The sequence below is a fragment of the Armigeres subalbatus genome, chromosome 1, assembly GCF_024139115.2.
Source record: "Armigeres subalbatus isolate Guangzhou_Male chromosome 1, GZ_Asu_2, whole genome shotgun sequence".
NCBI lineage: Eukaryota > Metazoa > Arthropoda > Insecta > Diptera > Culicidae > Armigeres > Armigeres subalbatus.
The window spans coordinates 16810667-16830788 of record NC_085139.1 but is presented as its reverse complement, the minus strand read 5'-3'; the positions used below and the strand labels follow the sequence as shown (position 1 = coordinate 16830788).

The 20122-nt window shown below is 32.5% G+C and overlaps 1 protein-coding gene across 1 annotated transcript in view; it reads left to right on the top strand.

The window, feature by feature from the left end:
* Positions 1-20122, top strand: part of LOC134222281 (uncharacterized) — a 340534-nt gene that overhangs the window by 186923 nt on the left and 133489 nt on the right. Inside the window, 3 exon segments of the mRNA XM_062701427.1 lie at positions 7544-7686; positions 8294-9549; positions 9610-10062. Coding sequence (XP_062557411.1) covers positions 7544-7686; positions 8294-9549; positions 9610-10062 — 1852 coding nt within the window.

Here is a 20122-nt window from a genome sequence, read left to right as displayed (position 1 = left end):
CAATTCTTTTCGTTAAACGGAAGATGCGTTCTTTGAAAAAAAAACAAATCTTATGTGACAGAAGTGTGCCATTTAAAATAATAAGGATAGCCGGGAATGCCTCCCAGAGTTCCTCCGTGATTTCCTCCGGGAATTCCTCCAGGAATTCCTCCAAGGATTCCTCAGGGAATTCCTCTAGGAATTCTTCAAGGCATTCTTCTAGGAATTCCTCAGGGAATTCCTCAAAGAATTCTTCTGGGAATTTCTCCAGGAATTACTCTAAGAATTCCTCCAATAACACTTCCGAGAATTCCTCTAAAAAATTCTCCGGGAATTCCTCCAAGAATTCGTCCAGGATTTTATCCAAGAATTTTTCCGTGAGCTCTTCCTGGATTTCCTCCGTGGATTCCTCCAGAAATTCCTTCGGGAGTTCCTTAAGAAATTCCTCCTGGAATTCTTTTGCGATTTCCTTCGAGAATTTCTTCGGGAATTCCTCCTCGAATTCCTCTGGAAATTCTTTCGGGAATTCTTCCGGGAATTCTTTCAAAAATTCCTTCGGAAATTGCTCCGGAAATTTCTTTGCGAACTCCTTCGAGAATTCCTTTGCGAATTCCTTCGATAATTTCTTTGTGAATTCCTTCGAGAACTTTTTGGGAATTCCTTCGGGAATTCGTGCGAAAATTATTTCGGGAATTCCTCCGCGAAATCCTCTGGAAGTTCTTTCGGGAATTCTTCCGGGAATTCCTCCAGAAATTCCTTCGGGAATTCCTCCGAGAATTCCTTCGGGAATTTCTCCGAGAATTCCTTTGAGAATTCCACCGGGAGTTCCTTCGCGAATTCCTTCGGGAATTCATTTGCGAATTTCTCCGGGAATTCCTTAGGGAATTGCTTTGGGAATTCCTTATGGCATTCCTTTGGGAATTCCTTCGGGAATTACTTTGGAAATTCGTCCGGTAATTCCTTTGGGAATTCCTCCGAGAATTCCTTTGGGAATTCCTCCGGGAATTCCTTTGCGAATTCCTTCAAAAATTTCTTTGGGAATTCCTCCGGGAATTCCTTAGGGAATTTCTTTGGGAATTCCTCCGGAAATTCCTCCTAGAATCCCTTCGCGAATTCCTCCGGGAAATCAATTGCGAATTTCTCCGGGAATTCCTTTGCGAATTCATTCAAAAATTCCTTTGGGAATTCCTTAAGGAATTTCATTGGGAATTCCTTAAGGAACTTCTTTGGGAATTCCTTAGGGAATTTCTTGGGGAATTGCTCCGGGAGTTCTTTTGGGAATTCTTTTTAGGAATTCTTTTGGGAATTCCTTCAAGAATTCCTATAGGAATTCCTCCGGGAAATCATTTGCGAATTCCTCCGGGAAATCATTTGCGAATTTCTCCGGGAATTCCTTTGCGAATTCCTTCAAAAATTTCTTTGGAATTCCTTAGGGAATTTCTTTGGGAATTCCTTAGGGAATTCCTTTGGGAATTCCTCCGGGAATTCCTTTGGAAATTCCTCCGGGAATTTCTTCGGGAATTCCTCCGGGAATTTCTTTGGGAATCCTTCCGGGAAGTCGTTTGGGAAACCCTCTGGGAATTAGTTCCTGGAGGAATGTCCGGAGGAATGAAATTCCTAGAGAATGCCCAGAGGGATTCCTAGAGGAATGCCCGGAAGAATTCCTGGTGGAATTTTCCGAAGGGATTCATGGTGGAATTTCCGAAGGAATTCCTGGAGGAATTTTCAAAGGATTAGCTCCGTATGAAAACGAGTGGCCAATGCAACACATAATTTTGCAGATTGCTTAAGAAATGAAAACAAAAACAAACTAACAAATTTATGCGAGAAACTTTCGTAGCTCACGCAGATAATCACAAACAAAAAGTATGGTGCAAACCGGGTTGCAACCGGGGAGACAAAATATCGTCGGCAAGAAATTTTTATGGCAACCCCGGTGCCGCCCCGAGCACGGCATGCACGCCGGTTCGATGTGAACGATTGTATTGAAAATACATGCAACCAATTGAAAACATAAGCCGACCGGGACCTGGCCCCGGCCCAGTGCAATGAGAATAGCGCCTAAATGGGAAGAATAAATGCCGTTGAATTGAAAAACTTTAGGTGCACTAAATAATTTACTTAAGGACGAACTCAGCTTCATATAAGAAAGGTAGTCAGGAAAAAAGATAGTTTCGAGAAAAAGTTATGTTTTAAGCAAAAGACATTTACTGGTAAATCTTAAGGAATACTGGTAAATCTTAATTCTATCCGAATTCCGGAAGGAATTCTATCCGAATTCCGAAAGGAATTCTATCCGAATTCCGAAAGGAATTCTATCCGAATTCCGAAAGGAATTCTATCCGAATTCCGAAAGGAATTCTATCCGAATTCCGAAAGGAATTCTATCCGAATTCCGGAAGGAATTCTATCCGAATTCCGAAGGGATTCTATCTCAATTCGGAAGGGAATTCTATCCGATTCCGGAAGGAATTCTATCCGAATTCCGAAGGAATTCTATCCGAATTCCGGAAGGGAATTCTATCCGAATTCCGGAAGGAATTCTATCCGAATTCGGAAGGAATTCATCCGAATTCCGGAAGGAATTCTATCCGAATTCGGAGGAATTCTATCCTGAATTCGGAAGGAATTCTATCCGAATTCCGGAAGGAATTCATCCGAATTCGGAAGGATTCTATCCGAATTCGGAAGGAATTCATCCGAATTCCGGAAGGAATTCTATCCGAATTCCGGAAGGAATTCTATCCGAATTCCGGAAGGAATTCTCCGAATCCGGAAGGAATTTATCCGAATTCCGGAAGATTTATCCGATTCCGGAAGGAATTCTATCCGAATTCAGGAATTTATCCAATTCCGAATTTCCGGAAGGAATTCTATCCGAAATTCCGGAAGGAATTCTATCCGAATTCCGGAAGGAATTCATCGAATTCCGGAAGGAATTCTGTCCGAATTCCGGAAGGAATTCTATCCGAATTCCGATGAATTCTATCCGAAAGAAGGAATTCTGTCCGAATTAGAAGAATTCTATCCGAATTCCGGAGGAATTCATCCCGGAAGGAATTCTATCTCCGGAATTTCCGGAAGGAATTCTATCCGAATTCCGGAAGGAATTCTATCCGAATTCAAGAAGGAATTCTATCCGAATTCCGAAGGAATTCTATCCGAATTCCGGAAGGAATTCTATCCGAATTCCGGAAGGAATTCTATCCGAATTCCGAAGGAATTCTATCCGAATTCCGGAAGGAATTCTATCCGAATTCCGGAAGGAATTCTATCCGAATTCGGAAGGAATTCTATCCGAATTCCGGAAGGAATTCTATCCGAATTCCGGAAGGAATTCTATCCGAATTCGAAGGAATTCATCGAATTCCGGAAGGAATTCTATCCGAATTCCGGAAGGAATTCTATCCGAATTCCGGAAGGAATTCTATCCGAATTCCGGAAGGAATTCTATCCGAATTCCGGAAGGAATTCTATCCGAATTCGGAAGGAATTCTATCCGAATTCGAAGGAATTCTATCCGAATTCGGAAGGAATTCTATCCGAATTCCGGAAGGAATTCTATCCGAATTCCGGAAGGAATTCTATCCGAATTCCGGAAGGAATTCTATCCGAATTCCGGAAGGAATTCTATCCGAATTCCGGAAGGAATTCTTCGAATTCCGGAAGGAATTCTATCCGAATTCCGGAAGGAATTCTATCCGAATTCCGGAAGGAATTCTATCCGAATTCCGGAAGGAATTCTATCCGAATTCCGGAAGGAATTCTATCCGAATTCCGGAAGGAATTCTATCCGAATTCCGGAAGGAATTCTATCCGAATTCCGGAAAGAATTCTATCCGAATTCCGGAAGGAATTCTATCCGAATTCCGGAAGGAATTCTATCCGAATTCCGGAAGGAATTCTGTCCGAATTCCGGAAGGAATTCTATCCGAATTCCGGAAGGAATTCTATCCGAATTCCGGAAGGAATTCTATCCGAATTCCGGAAGGAATTCTATCCGAATTGCGGAAGGAATTCTATCCGAATTCCGGAAGGAATTCTATCCGAATTCCGGAAGGAATTCTATCCGAATTCCGGAAGGAATTCTATCCGAATTCCGGAAGGAATTCTATCCGAATTCCGGAAGGAATTCTATCCGAATTCCGGAAGGAATTCTATCCGAATTCCGGAAAGAATTCTATCCGAATTCCGGAAGGAGTTCTATCCGAATTCCAGAAGGAATTCAATCCGAATTCCGGAAGGAATTCTGTCCGAATTCCGGAAGGAATTCTATCCGAATTCCGGAAGGAATTCTATCCGAATTCCCGAAGGAATTCTATCCGAATTCCGGAAGGAATTCTATCCTAATTGCGGAAGGAATTCTATCCGAATTCCGGAAGGAATTCTATCCGAATTCCGGAAGGAATTCTATCCGAATTCCGGAAGGAATTCTATCCGAATTCCGGGAGGAATTCTATCCGAATTCCGGAAGGAATTCTATCCGAATTCCGGAAGGAATTCTATCCGAATTCCGGAAGGAATTTTATCCGAATTCCGGAAGGAATTCTATCCGAATTCCGGAAGGAATTCTATCCGAATTCCGGAAGGAATTCTATCCGAATTCCGGAAGGAATTCTATCCGAATTCCGGAAGGAATTCTATCCGAATTCCGGAAGGAATTCTATCCGAATTCCGGAAGGAATTCTATCCGAATTCCGGAAGGAATTCTATCCGAATTCCGGAAGGAATTCTATCCGAATTCTATCCGAATTCCGGAAGGAATTCTATCCGAATTCCGGAAGGAATTCTATCCGAATTCCGGAAGGAATTCTATCCGAATTCCGGAAGGAATTCTATCCGAATTCCGGAAGGAATTCTATCCGAATTCCGGAAGGAATTCTATCCGAATTCTGGAAGGAATTTTATTCGAATTCCGGAAGGATTTCTATTCGAATTTTGAAAGGATTTCTATCCGAATTCCGGAAGGAATTCTATCCGAATTCCGGAAGGAATTCTATCCGAGTTCCGGAAGGAATTCTATCCGAATTCCGGAAGGAATTCTATCCGAATTCCGGAAGGAATTCTATCCGAATTCCGCAAGGAATTCTATCCGAATTCTGCAAGGATTTCTGTCCGAATTCCGCAAGGATTTCTATCCGAATTCCGGAAGGAATTCTTTTTGGATTCCGGAAGAAATTATTTTCGAATTCCGGAAGAAGTTTGTCCGAATTCCGGAAAGTTTTCCATCCGAATTCCGGAAGAAAGTCTATAAGAGTTTCGGAAGGAATTCTATCCAAATTCCGCAAGGAATTCTATCCAAATTCTGCAAGGATTTCTATCCGAATTCCTGAAGGAATTCTTTTTGGATTCCGGAAGAAATTATTTTCGAATTCCGGAAGAATTTTGTCCGAATTCCGGAAGGTTTTCTATCCGAATTCCGGAAGGAATTATTTTCGAATTCCGGAAGGCATTCTTTTCGAATTTCGGAAGGAATTCTGTCCGAATGCTGGAAGAAAATCTATCTGAGTTTGATTTTGCAAGCCGTTTTTAAGTTATTGCTGGTTGCATTCATGGAATCTGGCTAGCAAATGTTGAGGAACGCCAGAAAATCTTGCAACCAGCGTTGTTGGCAATGAAAATAAAAATGTTTTGGCACTTTGCCAAAAAAAAAATTACAGTCTTGGAGGAGTCAAATAAAATCTTTGGTTTTTAGCCAGACTATATTCCAAGAAATATCCAATTTTCAAAACAGTAAAATACTTGGTGAAACACGACAAATTTCACTTCAAAACATATGTTTTCATTGTCGTAAATATTCAATTAAAGTCATTCCTGACAGATTGGCATCACGGTTTTTAGCGCGCTTCGAAAAAAAAGCTCGACGAAAACAAACGGACAGCTTTCAGCTGACGTCTAACCGTCCTTCTCTTTCAATCTCATAGGAAGAATAGGATTTGACACCAAAAAGTTGCCGGCTGGAAACTTCTTGCAAGATCTTTGCATTTCGCGTTTTGGAAGAAATTTAGAATGGTGTTTTTGCTTAGTTCCTTGTCAAAAGTTAGGCGAGGGTAGAAACGGCAAACCAATGATGCAAATGTTGTTTTTTGAGCATAAAGAATGTATGTGCAAACTTTCAGAAAAACCAAAAAATAAAAATTAAATCGATTTTCAATTTTACAGAAAATTGCTCAGCTTGCAGATGATGGAGACGCGCGGTTTTTGATGAGCATTTATGACAAAAGTTAGCTAGGCTAGATGTACCAGTCGTGGCTATAGCACTAGTTGTCGCACTAGTGCTATATATGCCAAATGGCCAATCAAATCACCGCAAATCAAGTTCGTATCGATAAAGCATATTCATATGGTACGATAAAACCTTTGATCTCCTCCAAAACAAGCAAAGCATAATTGTAAAAATTGATTTTGCTTAATTTTTGACGTCCTTTGCACCAGTTGTCGCACTAGTGGTCCCAATTTGGCCAATCCCATAAGAAAACAATGGGATTTGCCGAATAAGGAACCAAAATTAACAATAGTGCCACAACTAGTGCATGCGTTCCTATTATGGATTAATCAATTTTGAGGATTATAACAAATTTTATTGTGGTTTTCACAGCTGTTCTAAGTAGCAGGAAGTAAAGCCTTTCGCTTGTTATAAAAAGTCCACCCACATGCCTTTTACTTATTTTTTTTTAAATAGTTGTTCTTATGTATGGCGAAAATTGATACACCCACCCTACCTGATTAATAAATCATTAAACAACGAATTAATGCAATCAATGATTTTTTTTTATCGAAGTGGAAAATCGAACTGGAAAATCGAACTTCGAAAACAACATTTTCCTTTATAATAAATTTTGCTTTTTAATAACGTTCCCTTTTCTTTATAAATATGTTATCGTCGTGTCGTTTGTTTTATGCAAGTTAAAACAGCTATTCAAGCTTGTACTAAGGAACACAGTACGAACAACAGTACATAATATAATACCTTCAAATGGAGGTAAATGGCATAAGATTTGCAGCAACATAAATCAACAATTATCTTCATTCGCCATGGAAGCATCCCTACAAGTGAGGTCAATAAAACATGGTGCCATAGTAAATCAATTTCACTCGGTCATATTGACTTTGGCTTACGGTTTAATAATTCATCATTGGGCAATTTTATATATATTTACATGTTTAATAGTTATTATTTTTTTTTTTGCTGATGACCGCTTCTTCGCTTGAACGGCTCTGCGAAACAACAAACTGAAAAGCAAGCACGTTTAAGGTGTTGTACATAACGCAACCTCAATTGGGCAGAGGTGATCAGCCGTGTAAATGTGTTTTGATTTTGTCGTTCCTACTAGCTCCGTGATTACCTGTGTCACGTTCGGCCACAAGATGCTGTTGTTTTGTTTTTGTTCAACTCGTTGAGATGTGTATCGATCTTCCTTCCTTCTAAATATATGTTAATAAAATTGTCTCGTGTATTTCTTTCCTAATGATATATTGTAGCAGTCCATGTAACGGCCTAATCAATCTAACGTTTTTTTTTCCTTTCTCATTTGATCATTTTCTATCATAAAAAAAACGACAGAGAGCTGCAGGCAGCCAGTGAAGATTGGATGAGTGATTACGCTGACAGCGACGTCCGCAGAACATCGGTCATCGCTGGGAAGGATTACCTGCCGGCATCGGATTTGATCAGAAAGAGCATCCGGCGCTCCTGGACGATATCCAGTAAGTACATTTTCTGCCGCAGTCCTAAATCAATATACACCCGTTGTCGTCATCGCACACCACACATTGGTCATTTATTGACGGTTGCTCCATAACTGATGTGGGGGGCTTTTATCGGAAAGTAGAATGATAGAATTACATCCAACATTCTCGGCATGAGTCCGTCCGATAATGCTAGCTGGACTTTGAGCTTGGGTCAGCTCTCGAATGAAGGTGGGCAGTATTTGAGAAGGAATCGATTGACCCAGAAATCGGTCCACACTCTAATAGTGCATAACAGTGCAGAACAACTGCCACGCCACGGGGTAGAGATAATTACAAAGCCGGACCAGAATGAAACGAGAAACGGCCGCCCAGAGTTTTATGTCGTTTGTCGCATCATCGTCACCGTCGTCGTTCGTTGCTGCAGCCAGCAGCAATGAAGCGACCGACGACGACGTTAGCAAAAGCGATGACTAGAACGTTGGCCGTTTATCGTGTGTTTCTCATTATGGCAGCAACGTGTCAGATGTGTCGGCTGTCATTCAAGCATGTGACTTACTCATTGTGTTGTTTCATCTCTTCTTATCTCCATTACATGAACGCCCAACCTTCGCCCCCAACCCAGATGCGGAAGATGAAAACCGTCAGTCCGAAGGAGACACTGATTCACAGCAATATACACATTTACCTCGAAAGCAATCGCAGAGCAGTTACCCATCTCTGGTAAGATATCCGTACGTCAATCCCTGCACAATGGCCGACTACGCACAGGAGGACGAGTTCGACAACCAGCTTCACCTGCCGATAGGGCGCCGAATGCCAAGACAATCCACGCTCCCAAATCCCGATGCCGGTATGTTCTACGGCAGCAACAACAACCTGATGCCACCATCTGTGTCCCCGAAACAGCTCAGCCCCAGTCCACAGTACAGTCCGTACCACACGGACAACGAGAACGACGATGCGGACCCGCAACCGCAAACTTCACCGATTGCGGCGCGATACAAAATTCGAAGACAATCAACACTACCCTGTAGGCCAAATGAAAACCACGAAGTGGGCCCCAAACTGCTATCCACTTCTCCAAACAGTAGAACCAACCTGTACAGTCGATCGCCGGACAAATCCGACGGCGATCAACCCAACCCGAGATATCCACCGTTTGTACGTCAGTCAACTTTTCCATCCAACTCCAGTGATCCATTTTTCCTGCAAATTCAGGCTCATTCACAGCAACAACAGCCACCTCAACCCGGCCAACAGCGCCAATTGCCCACCTCACCCAATCGGATGCTATTCAACAAATCCCCCGATAGTGGTGCCGAATCGGCTGGCGACGGTGGAAGCTCCGGCAATTCGTCGATACCCCGCCGTTTTCAAATGACCAGGCAAGCCACACTACCTAATCCCGACCAGCACGTGAAACTGCTTCCTACCTCCCCTCCCAAAAAACAGCTCTCACCGCACAGTATAAAACGCTCACCAGAGTTTGCACGCCAAAGCACACTCCCGGCACCAGACAGTATGAACTCGCTCTCGGTTCATCAGCACGGACCAAAATTCATGCCTATCTCACCAAGACAAAAGCAATCTTTTTTATTTCCACAACCAGCACCTGCACCACGTCCTTTTCTTTCACAACAGCATTTCCCAACGATGGCCGATGAGCCATCGACGACACCTCAACAAAACCCAAGCACTCCGAGTGGTAGTGTTGGTGGCACCGGCGGTAGCACTGGTGGTCCACATCACGCTTCCAAGATGATCAAAGTCCGTAGCCATAGTAACGAAGAGTACAGTCTCAATAGAGGAGGCACTGGAATGCCAAGCGAAGGACGCAGGTTGCTGCCCGAAATTCCGAGCAATCGTTCGCCAAGACTGGTACGTCAAGAACACGTTAGAGAAGACTCAGTAAACTCAGAAAAACGATCTCCCAAACAGAAAACATTTGCCGAGGCGAAACAAGCCATGATGGACGACTACGACCTAACGAACGACTCGACCACGCAGCTCCACTTCGACGAGGACGAGGAAGCGAGCTACTACAACAACGAGGAAAACTACGACACCTACAACATCGACCGGCGGTTGCGCACCGGCGCGGCACCGGCCAACACGATCAAGAGTGCTGAGAGCTTCCTGAACGATTCGAGCCCGGAGTACTTCTGTCCGGAGGACTACCTGAAACAGCCGGGTGGCAAGAAGGAGCGACTGCGCCGACGAAAGTCGCGGGACCTGCCCGCCGAGCCGGAAACCGTGGCCTCATCCAACGAGGACGAACCCGTCAAGCGGAAGCCGGAAACGATGCGGTCCATATCGGAGGACTCGCCGGGAAACAAAGCGATCAAGCCAACGCCGCGGCGGTCTCTGTCGCACCCGGAGAAGGATTCACAGGTGAGACGGGTAGAAGGGACCAACCAAACCAAAATTATGTTCCCAGAAACATATTTTTTTCTAAACATTGAAGTTCAACAATAGTATCTGAACTTTTGAACATTGTAATGGGATAGCAAAGCTTTTGACCAAATATTACAAACATTTATTTATTATTTAAATTTAAATCTTCTTTTGTTCTTTAATCATGAACCCTTTCTCGTTCATTTCCATTCTTTTTCTAACTTTCTTTTTCCTTTTTTCTACATTCTTCTATATTTTATCACACTTCTTTTTCTCCTTCTTACCCTTTTTTACTTCAATTTATCTTTCCTCTTACTTAATTAAATAGTTCTTTTTTATTTTTTTCTATTTTTCCTTTCCTCTTAATTTATTAATTTCATGCTTACTCATTTTCCTTCTCTTTTTTTCTAACATTTTTCGTTTTTCTTCTTCATTTTTCCGTATTTCTTATTTTATACTGGAATCTTCTCTCTTTTTACTTACTTTATTTCTTATTACTTACTTTCTTCATTATTTCTTATTTCCTTCATTTTTTCTACCTCTTCCTTTTTTCTTTTATTTCATTCAACTTTCTTCTTTATTTCTAATTTTTTTCCGATTTCTATCTCTTTCTTCTTTCATTTAATTTTCTTCCTTCCATCGTCCTTTTCCTCATTCTTTTGTCCTTGTTTTTTCTTCATTGGCCTACTTAATAACTTGCACTATTGACGAATCATAAGATATCGAACCTATATTGTAATTATAAAAAGGGTCTTGGTAGAAAATTCGAGATACATGGGAATTCTGCCATGAGGATCAGATTTCTCAATCCTTTAATTTCTCAATTCCTGAAGAAATGGTCGATCCGAGACCATTACAGTAGCTGGTTCCAAACCTTCATAATTCCTTAATTTCTAAACACCTCAATTTTTGATGCCGAAAATCTAAAATTCTAAATTTGCAGAATTTCTAAATCTCGAAACTACATTTTCGGAATTTTAGAATATTAAAAATATTGTATTTTATAAAATTTGGAACTGGATTTTAGGAAATAATTCCAAGAGTCCAAAGTTCCAAAATTCCAAATAAAAAAATAAAATTGAAATTCTAATACACCAAAATCGAAACTATTTGAAATTTAAGAAAATATTTTTAAGAGGTGAGCCAGCCTAGGGCTGAAAGCCTCTGAAATAAAGACAATAATAATAATAATAATAATAATAATAAGAAAATATTATTTCCAAAATTCTAAAATTCAAAATGTCTAAAATTCTAAAATTCTACAATTCTAAAATTCTAAAATTCTAAAATTCTAAAACTATAAAATTCTAAAATTCTAAAATTCTAAAATTCTAAAACTATAAAATTCTAAAATTTTAAAATTCTAAAATTCTAAAATTCTAAAATTCTAAAATTCTAAAATTCTAAAATTCTAAAATTCTAAAATTCTAAAATTCTAAAATTCTAAAATTCTAAAATTCTAAAATTCTAAAATTCTAAAATTCTAAAATTCTAAAATTCTAAATTCTAAAATTTTAAAATTCTAAAATTCTAAAATTCTAAAATTCTAAAATTCTAAAATTCTAAAATTCTAAAATTCTAAAATTCTAAAATTCTAAAATTCTAAAATTCTAAAAATTCTAAAATTCTAAAATTCTAAAATTCTAAAATTCTAAAATTCTAAAATTCTAAAATTCTAAAATTCTAAAATTCTAAAATTCTAAAATTCTAAAATTCTAAAATTCTAAAATTCTAAAATTTTAAAATTCTACAATTCTAAAATTCTACAATTCTAAAATTCTAAAATTCTAAAATTCTAAAATTCTAAAATTCTAAAATTCTAAAATTCTAAAATTTTAAAATTCTAAAATTCTAAAATTCTAAAATTCTAAAATTTTAAAATTCTAAAATTCTAAAATTCTAAAATTCTAAAATTCTAAAATTCTAAAATTCTAAAATTCTAAAATTCTAAAATTCTAAAATTCTAAAATTCTAAAATTCTAAAATTCTAAAATTCTAAAATTCTAAAATTCTAAAATTCTAAAATTCTAAAATTCTAAAATTCTAAAATTCTAAAATTCTAAAATTCTAAAATTCTAAAATTCTAAAATTCTAAAATTCTAAAATTCTAAAATTCTAATTCTAAAATTCTAAAACACACTTCTTTTTCTCCTTCTAACCCTTTTTTACTTCAATTTATCTTTCCTCTTCCTTGATTAAATAGTTCTTTTTTATTTTTTTCTATTTTTCCTTTCCTCTTAATTTATTAATTTCATGCTTACTCATTTCCCTTCTCTTTTTCTAACATTTTCGTTTTCTTTTTCCTTTTCCGTATTTCTTATTTTATACTGGAACTTCTCTATTTTTACTTACTTTATTTCTTATTACTTACTTTCTTCATTATTTCTTATTTCCTTCATTTTTTCTACCTCTTCCTTTTTTCTTTTATTTCATTCAACTTTCTTCTTTATTTCCAATTTTTTTACCATTTTTTTTTTACCTATCTCTTTCTTCTTTTATTTAATTTTCTTCCTTCCATCGTCCTTTTTTCTAATTCTTTTTTCCTTGTTTTTCTTTGAATGGCCTACCTTATAACTTGCACTATTGACGAATCATAAGATATCGAACCTATATTGTAATTCTTTTTATAGAATTGGTAGAAAATTCGAGATACATGGGACTTATGCCATGAGGATCAGATTTCTCAATTCTTCAATTTCTCAATTCCTGAAGAAATGGTCGATCCGAGACCATTGCAATAGCTGGTTCCAAACCTTCATACATAATTCGTTAATTTCTTAACACCTCAATTTTTGATGACGAAAATCTAAATTTCTAAACTTGCAGAAATTCAAAATCTCGAAACTACATTTTCGGAATTTTAGAATTTTAAAATATTGTAATTTATAAAATTTGGAACTGGATTTTAGGAAATAATTCCAAGAGTCCAAAGTTCCAAAATTCCAAATAAAAAAATAAAATTGAAATTCTAATACACCAAAATCGAAACTATTTGAAATTTAAGAAAATATTTTTAAGAGGTGAGCCAGCCTAGGGCTGAAAGCCTCTGAAATAAAGACAATAATAATAATAATAATAATAATAATAAGAAAATATTATTTCCAAAATTCTAAAATTCAAAATGTCTAAAATTCTAAAATTCTAAAATTCTAAAATTCTAAAATTCTAAAATTCTAAAATTATAAAATTCTAAAATTCTAAAATTCTAAAATTCTAAAACTATAAGATTCTAAAATTTTAAAATTCTAAAGTTCTAAAATTTTTAAAATTTAAAAATTAAAAATTCTAAAAATTTTAAAATTTAAAATTCTTAAATTCTTAAAATCTAAAATTTTTAAATTCTAAAATTCTAAAATTATAAAATTCTAAAATTCTAAAATTCTAAAATTCTAAAATTCTAAAATTCTAAAATTCTAAAATTCTAAAATTCTAAAATTCTAAAATTCTAAAATTCTAAAATTCTAAAATTCTAAAATTCTAAAATTCTAAAATTCTAAAATTCTAAAATTCTAAAATTCTAAAATTCTAAAATTTAAAATTCTAAAATTCTAAAATTTAAAATTCTAAAATTCTAAATTCTAAAATTCTAAAATTCTAAATTCTAAAATTCTAAGGTTCATAAATTCTAAAATTCTAAAATTCTAAAATTCTAAAATTCTAAAATTCTAAAATTCTAAAATTCTAAAATTCTAAAATTCTAAAATTCTAAAATTCTAAAATTCTAAAATTCTAAAATTCTAAAATTCTAAAATTCTAAAATTCTAAAATTCTAAATTCCAAAATTCTAAATTCCAAAATTCTAAAATTCTAAAATTCTAAAATTCTAAAATTCTAAAATTCTAAAATTCTAAAATTCTAAAATTCTAAAATTCTAAAATTCTAAAATTCTAAAATTCTAAAATTCTAAAATTCTAAAATTCTAAAATTCTAAAATTCTAAATATCTAAAATTCTAAAATTCTAAAATTCTAAAATTCTAAAATTCTAAAATTCTAAAATTCTAAAATTCTAAAATTCTAAAATTCTAAAATTCTAAAATTCTAAAATTCTAAATATCTAAAATTCTAAAATTCTAAAATTCTAAAGTTCTAAAATTCTAAAATTCTAAAGAAATTCTAAAATTCTAAAATTCTAAAATTCTAAAAATTTAAAATTCTAAAATTCTAAAAATTCTAAAATTCTAAAATTCTAAAATTCTAAAAATTCTAAAATTCTAAAATTCTAAAATTTAAAATTCTAAAATTCTAAAATTCTAAAATTCTAAAATTCTAAAATTCTAAAATTTAAAATTCTAAAATTCTAAAATTCTAAAATTCTAAAATTCTAAAATTCTAAAATTCTAAAATTCTAAAATTCTAAAATTCTAAAATTCTAAAATTCTAAAATTCTAAAAATTCTAAAATTCTAAAATTCTAAAATTCCTTAATTCTCAAATTCTTAAATTCTAAAATTCTAAAATTCTAAATTCTAAATTCTAAAATTCTAAAATTCTAAAATTCTAAAATTCTAAAATTCTGAAATTCTGAAATTCTAAAATTCTAAAATTCTGAAATTCTAAAATCTAGAATTCTAAAATTCTAAAATTCTAAAATTCTAAAATTCTAAATTCTAAAATTCTAAAATTCTAAAATTCTAAAATTCTAAAATTCTAAAATTTAAAATTCTAAAATTCTAAAATTCTAAAATTCTAAAATTCTAAAATTCTAAAATTTAAAATTCTAAAATTCTAAAATTTAAAATTCTAAAATTCTAAGGTTCTAGATTCTAAAATTTCTAGATTCTAAGGTTCTGAAATTCTAAAATTCTAAAATTCTAAAATTCTAAAATTCTAAAATTCTAAAATACTAAAATTCTAAGATTCTGAGTTCTAAAGGTTCTAAAAATTCTAAAATTCTAAAATTCTAAGGTTCTAGATTCTGAGTTTAAAATTCTAAATTCTAAGGTTCTAAGGTTCTGAGTTCTAAAATTCTAAAGTTCTAAAAGTTCTAAATTCTAAGGTTCTGAGTTCTGAGTTCTAAGGTTCTAAAATTCTAAAATTCTAAAGATTCTAAAATTCTAAGTTCTTTAAAATTCTAAAGTTCTAAGGTTCTAAAATTCTAAGGTTCTAAGTTCTTAAATTCTAAAGGTTCTAATTCTAAGGTTCTAAAATTCAAAAATTCAATTCTAAAGTTCTAAAATTCTAAAATTCTAAAATTCTAAAATTCTAAGGTTCTAAGGTTCAAAATTCTAAAATTCTAAAATTCTAAAATTCTAAAATTCTAAAATTCTAAAGTTCTAAGTTCTAAAATTCTAAGGTTCTAAGGTTCTAAAATTCTAAAATTCTAAAATTCTAAAATTCTAAAATTCTAAAAGGTTCTAAAAATTCTAAAATTCTAAAATTCTGAAAATTCTAAAATTCTAAAATTCTAAAATTCTAAAATTCTAAAATTCTAAATTCTAAAATTCTAAAATTCTAAAATTCTAAAATTCTAAAATTCTAAAATTCTAAAATTCTAAAATTCTAAAATTTAAAATTCTAAAATTCTAAAATTCTAAAATTCTAAAATTCTAAGGTTCACAAGATTCTAAAATTCTGAGGTTCTAAAATTCTAAAATTCTAAAATTCTAAAAATTTAAAATTCTAAAATTCTAAAATTCTAAATTTCTAAAATTCTAAAATTCTAAAATTCTAAAATTCTAAAATTCTAAAATTCTAAAATTCTAAAATTCTAAAATTCTAAAATTCTAAAATTCTAAAATTCTAAAATTCTAAAATTCTAAAATTCTAAAATTCTAAAATTTCAAAATTCTAAAATTCTAAAATTCTAAAATTCTAAAATTCTAAAATTCTAAAATTCTAAAATTCTAAAATTCTGAAATTCTAAATTCTAAGGTTCTAAAATTCTAAAATTCTAAAATTCTGAAATTCTAAAATTCTAAAAATTCTAAGGTTCTAAAATTCTAAAATTCTAAAATTCTAAAATTCTAAAATTCTAAATTCTAAAATTCTGGAGTTCTGAGTTCTAATTCTAAAATTCTAAAATTCTAAATTCTAAAAATTCTAAAATTCTAAGGTTCTGAATTCCTGGAGTTCTAAAATTCTGGAGTTCTAAAGGATTCTAAAGTTCTAAAGGTTCTAAAGTTCTCAAGGTTCTAAAATTCTAAAGGTTCTGAAAGTTCTAAGGTTCTAAAGATTCTACAAATTCTAAAGGTTCTAAAATTCTGAGTTCTAAGTTCTAAGGTTCTAATTCTAAAGATTCTAAGGTTCTAAAATTCTGAGTTTCTAAAGATTCTGGAATTCTAAAGTTCTAAGATTCTAAGGTTACACCTAAAATTCTAAAATTCTAAAATTCTAAAATTCTAAAATTCTAAAAATTCTGGGAATTCTAAAATTCTAAATTCCTAAAATTCTAAATTCTAAAATTCAAAATTTAAAATTCTAAAATTCTAAAATTCTAAAATTCTAAAATTCTAAAATTCTAAAATTCTAAAATTCTAAAATTCTAAAATTCTAAAATTCTAAAATTCTAAAATTCTAAAATTCTAAAATTCTAAAATTCTAAAATTCTAAAATTCTAAAATTCTAAAATTCTAAAATTCTAAAATTCTAAATTCTAAAATTCTAAAATTCTAAAATTCTAAAATTCTAAAATTCTAAAATTCTAAAATTCTAAAATTCTAAAATTCTAAAATTCTAAAATTCTAAAATTCTAAAATTCTAAAATTCTAAAATTCTAAAATTCTAAAATTCTAAAATTCTAAAATTCTAAAATTCTAAAATTTTAAAATTTTAAAATCGTAAATTCGTAAAATTGGTAAAATTAGTAAATTCGTAAATTGGTAGAATTCGTAAATTTCCGTCCCGAGAATTTCTTACACTGGGCCGGAAATCGAACTTGCTTTGTAGTCGCGCATTTAACCGCACAACTAAGGAAAGCCCATTAATCCCTTATTCAATAATTTCTTAATATCTTTTTTCCAAATTCTTTAATATTTTAATTCCAATAATACATTTCTCAATTCCTAATAATCGGTCATTTTTCTTCTTTTCAGTTTTTCACTCGCTATTTCCATGAGTTAATTCGTTAGCTTATCAATTTGTCAATTCGTTGATTATTTCCCTAATTCCTTCATTCCTTTATTCATTTATTCATTTCATTTATTGCCTAATTCTTTAACTCCTTAATTCCTTAATTCCTTAATTCCTCAGTTCCTTAATTCTTTACTTCTATAATTCCTTAATTCATTATTTCCAGAATTCTAGAATTCCAGAATTCTTGAATTCCTTAATTTCTTAATTCCTTTATTCTTTAATTCTTTAATTCCTTAATTCCTTAATTCCTTAACTCCTTAATTCCATAATTCCTTCATTCCTTAATTCCTTAATTCCTTAATTCCTTAATTCCTTAATTCCTTAATTCCTTAATTCCTTAATTCCTTAATTCTTTAATTCCTTAATTCCTTAATTCCTTAATTCCTTAATTCCTTAATTTCGTATTCCTTAATTCATAATTCCTTAGTTCCTTAATTCATAGTTCCAGTTCGTAGTTCGCTTAATTCCTTCATTCCTTAATTCATAGTTCGTGGTTCCTTGTTCCTTAATTCCTTAATTCCTTGGTTCCTTAATTCCTTAGTTCCTTAATTCCTTAATTCGTGGTTCCTTAATTCTTTAATTCCTTAGTTCCTTAGTTCCTTAATTCTTAAGTTCCTTAATTCATGGTTCCTTAATTCCTTGATTCCTTAATTCGTGGTTCTATTAATTCGCTTAATTCCTTAATTCCTTAATTCCTTAGTTCATAATTCCTTAGTTCGTGAATTCCTTAAGTTCGTTCCTTAATTCGTAGTTCCTTGGTTCCTTAATTCGTGAGTTCCTTGGTTCATGGTTCGTAAGTTCCTTAATTCCTTAATTCGTAGTTCGTAGTTCCTTGGTTCGTGGTTCATGGTTCCTTGATTCCTTAGTTCGTTTCCTTAATTCCTTAATTCCTTAATTCCTTAATTCCTTAATTCCTTAATTTCATGGGTTAATTCCTTAATTCCTTGATTCATTAATTCCTTAATTCCTTAATTCCTTAATTTGTTTCGTAATTCCTTAATTCATGGTTCCTTAGTTCCTTATTTCTTTAATTCCTTAATTCCTTAATTCCTTAATTCCTTAATTCCTTAATTCCTTAATTCCTTAATTCCTTAATTCCTTAATTCCTTAATTCCTTAATTCCTTTATTAATTTTTTTTTTCTTTATTCCTTTATTCCTTTTTTCCTTTATTCCATAATTCCTTCATTCCTTTATTCCTTTACTCTTTTATTCCTTTATTCCTTTATTACTTTACTCTTTTATTCCTTTATTCCTTTATTCCTTTATTCCTTAATTCCTTAATTCCTTAATTCCTTAATTCCTTAATTCCTTAATTCCTTAATTCCTTAATTCCTTAATTCCTTAATTCCTTAATTCCTTAATTTCTTAATTCCTTAATTCCCAATTCCTTAATTCTTAATTCCTTAATTCCTTAATTCCTTAATTCAGTTCTCAATTCCTTAATTCATAATTCCTTAATTCCTTAATTCCTTAATTCCTTAATTCCTTAATTCCTTAATTTCAATTCCTTAATTCCTTAATTCCTTAATTCCTTAATTCCTTAATTCCTTAATTCATAATTCTTCAATTCCTTAATTCCTTAATTCCTTAATTCCTTAATTCCTTAATTCCTTAATTCCTTAATTCCTTAATTCCTTAATTCCTTAATTCCTTAATTCCTTAATTCCTTAATTCCTTAATTCCTTAATTCCTTAATTCCTTAATTCCTTAATTCCTTAATTCCTTAATTCCTAAATTCCTTAATTCCTTAATTCCTTAATTCCTTCATTCCTTCATTCCTTTATTCATTTATTCATTTCCTTTATTGCTTAATTCCTTAACTCCTTAATTCCTTAATTCCTCAGTTCCTTAATTCTTTAATTCTATAATTCCTTAATTCATTATTTCCAGAATTCCAGAATTCCTGAATTCCTTAATTTCTTAATTCCTTAATTCCTTTATTCCTTAATTCGTAAACCTGAATTCCTTAATTCCTTAATTCCTTAATTCTTTAACTCTTTAATTCCTTAATTCCTTAATTCCTTAATTCCTTAATTCCTTAATTCCTTAATTCCTTAATTCCTTAATTCCTTAATTCCTTAATTCCTTAATTCCTTACTTCCTTAATTCCTTAATTCCTTAATTCCTTAATTCCTTAATTCCTTAATACCGTAATTCTTTAATTCCTTAATTCCTCAATTCCTTAATTCCTTAATTCCTTAATTCCTTAATTCCTTAATTCCTTAATTCCTTTATTCATTTCCTTTATTGCTTAATTCCTTAACTCCTAAATTTGAATAATTCCTTAATTCCTCAGTTCCTTATTTCTTTCATTCTATAATTCCTTAATTTATTATTTCCAGAATTCCTGAATTTCTTAATTCCTGAATTACTTAATTCCTTAATTCCTTTATTCCTTAATTCTTAAACCTGAATTCCTTAATTCCTTTATTACTTATTTCTTTAATTCCTTAATTTCTTAATTCCTTAATTCCTTAATTCCTCAATTCTTTAATTCCCTAATTCCTTAATTCCTTAATTCCTTAACTCCTTAATTCCTTAATTCCTTAATTCCTTATTTCCTCAATTCCTCCATTCCTTTATTCATTTATTCATTTTTATTCCTTAATTACTTTATTGCTTAATTCCTTAATTCCTTACTTTCTTAATTCCTTAATTCCTCAGATCCTTAATTCTTTAATTCTATAATTCCTTAATTCATTATTTCCAGAATTCCAGAATTCCTGAATTCCTTAATTTCTTAATTCCTTAATTCCTTTATTCCTTAATTCTTAAACCTGAATTCCTCAATTCCTTTATTACCTAATTCTTTAATTCCTTAATTCCTTAATTCCTTAATTCCTTAATTTCTTAATTCCTCAATTACTCAATTCCTTAATTCCCTCATTTCTTAATTCAATTCCTTAATTTCTTAATGCCTTAATTCCTTAATTCCTTAACCCCTAATTCCTAAATTCCTTAATTCTTAATCCCTCAATCCCTTAA